The sequence below is a fragment of the Hypanus sabinus genome, chromosome 2, assembly GCF_030144855.1.
Source record: "Hypanus sabinus isolate sHypSab1 chromosome 2, sHypSab1.hap1, whole genome shotgun sequence".
NCBI classification, from domain to species: Eukaryota; Metazoa; Chordata; class Chondrichthyes; order Myliobatiformes; family Dasyatidae; genus Hypanus; species Hypanus sabinus.
In genome coordinates, this window is record NC_082707.1 from 161,804,418 (window position 1) to 161,813,323 (window position 8,906).

At 36.1% G+C, this 8,906-nt stretch overlaps 1 protein-coding gene across 2 annotated transcripts in view; it reads left to right on the plus strand.

The window, feature by feature from the left end:
- The window catches only part of trim9 (tripartite motif containing 9), a 56,284-nt gene extending 48,199 nt beyond the window's left edge, over positions 1-8,085 (plus strand). For both annotated transcript variants that reach the window (XM_059990543.1, XM_059990550.1), the window contains 3 exons: positions 1,226-1,529; positions 2,981-3,143; positions 5,301-8,085. In XM_059990543.1, the coding sequence (XP_059846526.1) occupies positions 1,226-1,529; positions 2,981-3,143; positions 5,301-5,375 (542 nt within the window). In that variant the 3' untranslated portion in view covers positions 5,376-8,085. The remainder of the gene's footprint in view (positions 1-1,225; positions 1,530-2,980; positions 3,144-5,300) is intronic.
- Positions 8,086-8,906: the final 821 nt, after the last annotated feature.

The following is an 8,906-nucleotide window of genomic DNA, read 5'->3' on the forward strand; positions in this document are numbered from 1 at the left end:
TTATCTTTTCATTTACCAGAAATATCAAATAAAAATGGGCATTTTAGCAACTGGTAGCTCTTTGCAGAGAAGTGAGTCTTCCTTCTACTGGGTTACCTGTGGATCAGTTTGGGTGTCAGGGTCAAGGATCTCTCTGAGGTGCTGCAGAAAATTCTCGAGGGGCAGGGTGAACTGGACTAAAGGGCATGTTATAGGGAGAGGTTGGCCATGTGGTATTTTTTGTTCCCTGGAGCACAGGAGGATGAGGGGTAACTTCGCTGAAGTTTATAAAATCATAAGTGGTATGAATAAAGTGGACAGTCATAGTCTTTACCGAAGTTTGGGGATTCCAAAACTAAAAAAACAATGATAGAAAAGAGATTTAAGAGACCTGAGCGTTTACTTCATAATACAGAGGTTAGTAAGTACTTAGAGTGAGCTGACAAAGGAAGTGGTTGAGGTGGGTACAATTGCAACATTTAAGAGTTAAAAGGCATTTTGAATAGGTACGTGGAGGTGAGTGTCTTGGTGGCTTATGAGCCGATCGTGGACAACTAGGACCAGCAGTGAGGATGCTGTGGTTGGCATGGGCCTGTTGGGACTAAGGGCCTGTTTCTTTGCTGTTTTCACTCTATGACTAAAAGAAAGATTGTGATAATTAGGAAGGGAACAGTTGTAATTATTTGTTTATTCAGCCTAGACATAAATTCAAAGCTGATTTGTAATCCTTGAGTACTTATGAATAGAAAGTAACTTGACTCCTCTCAGTATATAAATTTGTGTTTATTGTATAGTTTTTAAAATTTCAGGAAGACAACAATTTGCAGTAAAACTTCTATGCAAATCAGATACTGACATCAGAACAAAGAGAAACTGTCAAAATACTCTATACAGTAATAAAATTAGTGCAGGTAATGGAAATCTGAATAAATATTAAAAATTCTTGGAATACCTAGTAGGTATGGCAGGTGTTTATTTCCTTTGTGAGCTTTGCCTGACCTGGTGAATATTTCAAATACTTTTTTGTTTCTATTTCTGGTAAAATCACTGATTTTAATGCTCTGTAATTTACCCTAAGTACTTTTGATGCTATTTCTAGTAGTACTAGTAATTTGTCTGTTAATGCCTCTTAGTGAAATTATATTTCCTTATAAAAATGAGAGATTGCAAGTCTTAAAACTTTATGGAACTTTAATTCTGAATTGTGTTACATTCATAGTAAGAATATTTTTATTTTCTTTTTCAGTTGCCTGGTTTACTTTTGATTCAGGTTCAGCTCACCCTGACATTCTGTTCTCTAATGACAACCTCACTGTTACCTGCAACAGCTATGATGACAGGGTAGTACTAGGAAACACCGGATTTTCCAGAGGTATCCATTATTGGGAGCTGAATATTGATCGCTACGACAACCATCCTGACCCTGCTTTTGGTGTGGCTCGTTTAGATGTCTTGAAAGATGTCATGTTAGGAAAGGATGATAAGGCCTGGGCAATGTATGTTGATAATAACCGAAGCTGGTTTATGCATAACAACTCTCACACTAACAGGTAAAGTATCATGAAGCCAGTGAGTACTGGATTTAATTCAAGAGGTTTCTTAGAAGAGTTATTGACCTTAACTGCTAGGAAGTCAGATCAATCTTCAAGAGCTAAAATGCAGAGATCACTGTATTGACCTGTATTCATAATTGGCGATTTTCTGCTATCTCACTATTTCTCTTCCATTTATGTTAAAAAATGGCACAAGTTAACTTAATTTCTTGTCCTTCTATTCTAATTTTTTTTCATAAGTTAAGCAAAAAGAGGATATTCATTTTTTGTGGTTGTCTTTTACAAAGTCACAGAGACAGATGAAGCTTCCTCTGTAATGACTTCCAAGGGAACTATCATTTCAACAACTAATTCAATCCGTCCATTAAGAAATTACATACGTTTCTTTTATCATGTTGAATTTGTCATCTGTAAAACAAAAATATAAAGGATTGGGAAAAGACTATTCAGCTCGCTGCAACTAATTTCTTCCAAATTAGATGCATTGTGTTCAAAGCAACAAATTGTCTTAATTTCTTCATCAGTAGCAAAAAAAAATGTGCTGATGTAGGGCCTCAGTTCTGCTCAAAGTGTCTGAGCTGATGAATTATGTACTCAGATAAAAACATGTAACTAGAATAGGTAGGAGAAAAAGAAGATCATTAGATCTTGATCTGCTGAAGTTGGCAAATGGAGAAAAGAACAGGAACCAACCATTTTCTATGCAAAATAACTTTGTTTTGGGCTGCTACATTTAAATTTAATGAGGATTCCAGAACTTTCTTCACCTGCCATAAACCTTCCAAGCTGTTTAATCTCTTCCTTCAACAAAGTTTCTAATCAAAGGTTGATTTTACCAGATAAGCTTACTGACACCAACTTACTGCCCTCTACTGTGCCTATTGTCTTGTTTATTATTTATTGTAATGCCTGCACTGTTTTGTGCACTTTATGCAGTCCTGGGTAGGTCTGTATTCAAGTGCAGTTTTTTTCTATGTTGTTTTCATGTAGTTCAGTGTAGTTTTTGTACTGTTTCATGTAGCACCATGGTCCTGAAAAACGCTGTCTCATTTTTATTGTGTACTATACCAGCAGTTATGGTCGAAATGACAATAAAAAGTGACTTGACTTGACTTGACTTGACGATAAATAAGAACTAATCTTTTGTTTATTTTCTTCATAACTGAGAATTATCAAATGATCCTAACCACTTGTCAAGTAGAGATAGAGAAATTTGAGCAGGAAAATTCATATAATGGAGTCTTAGATAAGAATTTGGTATAAAAGAATAGACCGGATGAGATGAAACATGGAATTAGCTTTTGTTTTGAGGCCCTGATTTGCATGGAATGATTTTGGTCCTGTATATTCTGTGCGGTATGATTCAAAATGTATAAAACAGCTGGAATTGCAAATCTCATTTTTATGCTCCCAACAAATGAGTATTTTCTCTCTTTCCCCCACCGCAGAACTGAGGGAGGCATTGCAAAAGGAGTCACGGTTGGAGTGCTGCTGGACTTCAACAGACGAACACTTACCTTTTCTATTAACGATGAACAACAGGGACCAGTTGCCTTTGAAGGTTTGGAAGGCCTCTTCTTCCCAGCAGTAAGCCTGAATAGAAATGTACAGGTGTGTTTGGTGGTGTCATTTACAAACATTTTCCTAACTTGGAAAAACCATTTCTTCATTGCCACTTGATGTAAACCCTGAGAATTCTCTCCACAACAGAACTGTGGGAGTATTTTCACTAAAAGGATAACAGTACTACACAAAGTTGATCAAATTCAATTTCCTAGAAGCATTATGAATGGGCAATAATAGTTGACCTTGCAGAGCATCCAGCTCATTAATATTAGTGAATAAATATATAAGAAGGGGAATGTGGTGAACTACATATACCTGTCTGGACACGCCCCCTGCTGACTGCTCCTGTGGCCCCTCCCACTGACCATGGCTCCTCCCACAGACCCCAGTTTAAAGGCGATTGAGGCCTGAGCCCGGCCCTCAGTCTCCAGGATGTAGTATGGTGATCAACTACTGCTTGTTCTTTCTTCCAGTCAATAAGAGCCGATATCTTGCCTTCATGTCTCAGACAGTTATTGATGGTGCATCAGGGAAAATGGCTCTTAATGGACACACTAAGCAAATCAGAGTCAAAACAATAGCTACAAAGCAGAAATTTCACAGCCTAAACTTCACCATTTCACCCAGGCTTGTGGCAAGTTATATATCTGTGTAGAAAATTAAAATAACTAAATGTGCTGTCAAATACTGAGAAGCACTTTTAAGTTAGCAATATTCAAAATAATTTTAACCAAATTTGTTATGCAGTCCTGCCAAAACTGGCAACATTGAGAAGTCTTTTCATTTATTTGGGTATGTCTATTGCAACTGCTAAATCAATGCAAATGTGGATTAGTGAATAGCCAGTGTAACAGTTCGGTGGGTGTCTAGTCATCTAACCTTCCATTATCAGAGTTATGTTAAATTATAAGGTGATTTTGAATTGTCCATCCTGATTGTAGTAGTTGCAAAATATTATTTCTGTAAATTTCATGATGCTTTTTTACACATGACATTATATACGTATAGTACATGCACAAGAGACGGAAGGTAATAGAAAATCAAAGCTCCACTGACTCCAACTCCAGCATACAAACAGGCATTTCAGGTATCCCTTACCTGCAGACTTGGAAAATATACTGCTAGCTTTTAAATTATGGTTTATTCAACCAGAGATATAGTTGGAAAAATATGCTTTTGTTAGTTGCAATGATTTTGCATCTTTTCCAGTATCATTGTGAGTCTGTAGGCTTTCTGTTCTATCATTAATTTAGCCTGTATAACATTTAACCAACAAGCTGGTATATGTCTAGGGGAAAGGGAGATCCAGCCACACACCAACCCCACCTCCCGTACACGCAGGTGCTGTGAGAATCAAGTTTATACCTCGCACCCACACACAGTATCAAATGCACACCAGATACTGTAATGAAATACACTTTAAAGAGTTTACTAAAACTAAAAGAGTATTATGCAATAGAATAGATATGAAAGAAAAGAAAAAGCAAAAGGCGCCAACTTATCAAAGTTCAGTCAGTTTAGTGCACATCGTTGGAGCTCAACCATCGAACCATTCGACCCCTCGTCACTTTCCTCCGACTTCCACGTCTTCACACCTGGGACCACCCCCGGTGGTCAACCAAGCAGTGCAGCGCACATCCACCTTCCTCAGCGTCTTCCTCCCAACTCTCATGAAAACCCGCGAAACTCCCCCCCAAGTTCCCAGCCTCACAAGACAAAATAACATTCCCCATTGGTTAACAAGTGAATACAATCGCCATATCAGCAAGTCTAAAGCTAAACAACTGCGAGAGAAACAGTTATCAGACAAAGAAGCATTCCTACTCTTAACAAACTAAAGAAGCCATTTTGAGTAACATACACAGGACATTGTACGCCTGCCATTAATTTTTCTGCTATTTTTATTTACCAATCACATTATTCAACATTTAAGCATAAAATAAATCAGTCTTAAGGTGGAAAAATGCTCTTGTGGACATAAATCTCATTATCTCACTATCGGCTTGAGTGGTTGGATTCTTTAGTTAGTTAGTTAGTTAGTTTGTGTGTGTGTGTGTGTGTGTGTGTGTGTGTGTGTGTCTACGTAGTCCATAGGTCAAGTGTGTCTTGTGCACTTGTTCTATGAGTGTTGGTTGTTTATTACAAGTATTTTAAAAATAATGCAAACTATGCTTCATGTGTTATTTTGTCCTTTTCTCTTAGGTAACACTCCATACTGGTTTGAAAATTCCCCACTCGGGTGCTGCCGCTGCTACTCCTGCATCAAGAGAGCCATGAACATCTTAATTCTGGTCATTATGCAAAAACTTGCTTGGGATCCAAGTGACAGGAATCCTGTAGACTGCTAAGATTCTTGCAGGATTCAACATCTCTTGATACAAGTATGTTATTGATGTTAATGACTAGAAGAAAACCAAAAATAGTTAAGTACATTACAGTTGTGACGTACATGATTGTTACCGGAACATGTGGTTACTTTGATGCTTTGTGCTAACTAAAATTGTGAAAGCATTGATGAAGCTTAAAGTAATTTAATGTCAAGTATTTTTAATGGTTTTTCTTGTGCTGCTTTCATTGCTGTGCACAGTTTTAGCTACTGTAATTAAGAATTAAGAGAAAGAACAATGCATTGCAGTGTAATTATGGAAAAATACTATATTTGCAAGCAATTACATTGCAAGGTACTCACAGTTGCTATTAACCTCCAGGATTTATCCTGTACTGTTGCCTTTGAATCTTTATTTAACACCATTCCAAAACTGTTGTTTGAATTATCAACAGACAATCTGTCCACTGCCACTTAAATTCCTGCTCAGATTGCAACGTTAAGTGCCCATTTATCAGGAAATTCTCATACACTTTAGCCTAGCTTATAGAAAACCAACTTTACAAAATAGTCTAGTGTATTGAAACATTAAACCTGATGGGATCATTATTTCAATATTTCTGTATATACAGCTTGCAGAATATTGAACCAATAATAAAAATGTTTCTCTAACAAGTTAGATGGACTGCAATTTATAAAAAGGACTTGATTATTACACATATGTAGAATTGAGCATACACTTCCTAAAGTAAAGGAAACTCAGACAATCAGATATTATTTGGGTAGCAGATGAATACAAATCAGAATTGGTTTTACCTGTCCTTGAGATGATATTTGGAAGGAAAATTATTTTAAAACCTTTAAATTTCACAGACTAAAGAGCTTTGTCAAGTAGGTTGAACTTGTGTAGCTTTTCTCCTATAATTTCTAAAACTCATTTTTTTAATATTTCATCATGCTGTAGCTTGAATAGTTTAGCTAATGAAATAAATGTCCACTGCACAGTGAATACATATATTATTAGCATGAATGCCTAAGTTTATTTTGCCTCAAATTCTGCCATTGAATTTGACTTTGAATTGGATTTCAAATTTCCCCTTTCAGAAGCATACTTTCTTTCTTAAGTTCTCTCAGTCTTGTTGCCCAATGGCTTTCACTCTTTTTACGGAAGTTGTTTCTCACATGAACTTCCTTCCACTTAAAACAATTAAATAGATATCTAAGTGATATCTAAGTTAGTATAGATTAACCATTCAAAAGTACGTGCCAGAAATGCATCCCTTATTTGGTAGTTCTATAAAAGAACACATAGTAACCATTCTACTTCCGAAGTTTAGTTTCATTTTTTCCCAATTTCAGAGGCAGGAGAGAATGTATAGCCTTAGGTTCCGCTGGAACAGAGTTTTGGAAGTTGACTAAATCACACAAATGCTAATACTATTACATTATGCTTTAAGCGGTATTGACCATAGATAAATTTCTGGACATATTTTTCTAAAGCAATAATTTTAGGTGTACATCAGATGCCTGTTATTTGTTAACTAATATATATAATAAAATTAAAGTTATAATGTGCAGAGGTTATAATATAAACCATTGATTATATTTCTGTCAAATGGGATTTTCAGTACTTCATGTACACAACTGGAATTGTTCAAATCTATCATTAGAATACTTGTCATTGCTGACCATCCCTGCACCCTCTTCTGCATAAATTGAATGTTTCTACCCAAATAATTTAAATCGTGGGTTCAGATAGTACCCAGCTTCAGAATGGTCATTCTCCTAGTTAAATCAACTGAAAGTGTTGTTTGGGTCCTATGGAATAGATATTTGGAAGCTGACTACCTTGTTCAGCTGTCATTGCTCTTGCATAATGTTCAGCAAAACACAGAAATTGTTAAATATTCGAAGTGCAGGCTAATCTGCACAGCAATTTGCTTTCAGAGAAAAAAAAACTGTTTAGCAACTCATCTGCTCAGGAAATTACAAATTCTTAATATTATTAAGTAACACAAAGATAGAAACCAAACTTATTGGTAATTCAAACAACCAGGCATCACTTTAAAAGGACAATGCAACACTGTGTTTAACCTTAAAAACCTTAATTTTGATTCTACATCAGAAGTCTTGTATCAAAGTGCTGATAACATATGCATGCCGCATGTTAGAATTCTAAACAGCTAATTAACTATTTTGAAGGATTTCTAGACCATCGAGACAAAGGTGTAATGAGTTTAGTTGCTAAGATCCTTTTTGTGCCAATCTAGTAGAAGAGGAATTAAGATGATGGGATTGTAGCATCATACCTTTTAAAAGCAGGAATAATTAAAATGAAAGGAAAACATTAAACTTTAGTGTTTTGATCTGGTTTGACTTAACATTTGTTCATAACTGTATAATCTGAATATTTATCTTCCCAGTACATTTTTACTGGGGTTCATCTAAGTTTATCATTATAAATCATGAACACTGTTGCGGAGCAACAAGTCTGTATTTTGGCAATTTGGCTGGACCACAAATTTCTCATTTTTCACAGTTTTGAAATTGGTGACCAACATGGTGCTTATCAAGCTTACTAGATTTGTAGTATATTGTAATATGAGCCCATGACCATACAGCAAGCTGATTATATTGTTTACTGTTATCAATAATGACAAAATTGCTCCTGTTTGCTGTTCCAATAAACTTTTATAAGTTATAATACTACTTCTCTATTTATCTCTACAGCTGCTTGTTCTTTGCTGGTAAGAGTTACTGGTTTTGTTGGGTTCAAAGATTTCACCTGTTCAAAAATTAATTAATCCTCCTAATCATTCAGGTTAATGTCAGTTGCTGAATAAACTTTATTAATTCGTAGCATAATTTCAATTATATTTCTGGTCAGCAACAAAAATAAATACCTCTTTTGTACATCTGAAAAGTAATTAAAACCTAATGGGATCAAATAAACATTCTTTACGTCAGTATACACAAAGTACACTGCAGATGCTGTAGTCAAATCAAGACATACAAAAAAAGCTGGATGAACTCAGCAGGTCAACGTTGACTGCTCATTTCAATGGATGCTGCCCGACCTGCTGAGTTCATCTAGCTTTTTTTCTATGTCTTTACGTAAGTATTTTAGGCTAGAAGTTCTACCTATCCCATGGTCAAGGTGTCTGTAAAAGATCATGGTCCATGTAGTACACAAAATGCATGCAGACAATGTGCTAGAGCACACAGACAATTTGCCAGTTTGAGCTTGTGCAAATGGCATCAATCCTTGCACACTGATCAAACTGAGTGCTTCCCCCACTGAAATTGTATCACATTTGTATGATTGAAAACAAGTAGAAGCCACATGGGCTGCCAGCAGAAGTGGTGGAGACGGGTTCAAATACAATACTTAAGAGCAGTTTGGATCAGTACAACACGTACAACAAGTTGGAGGAACTCAGCAGGTCGAGCAGCATCCATGAAAATGAGCAGTCAACATTTTG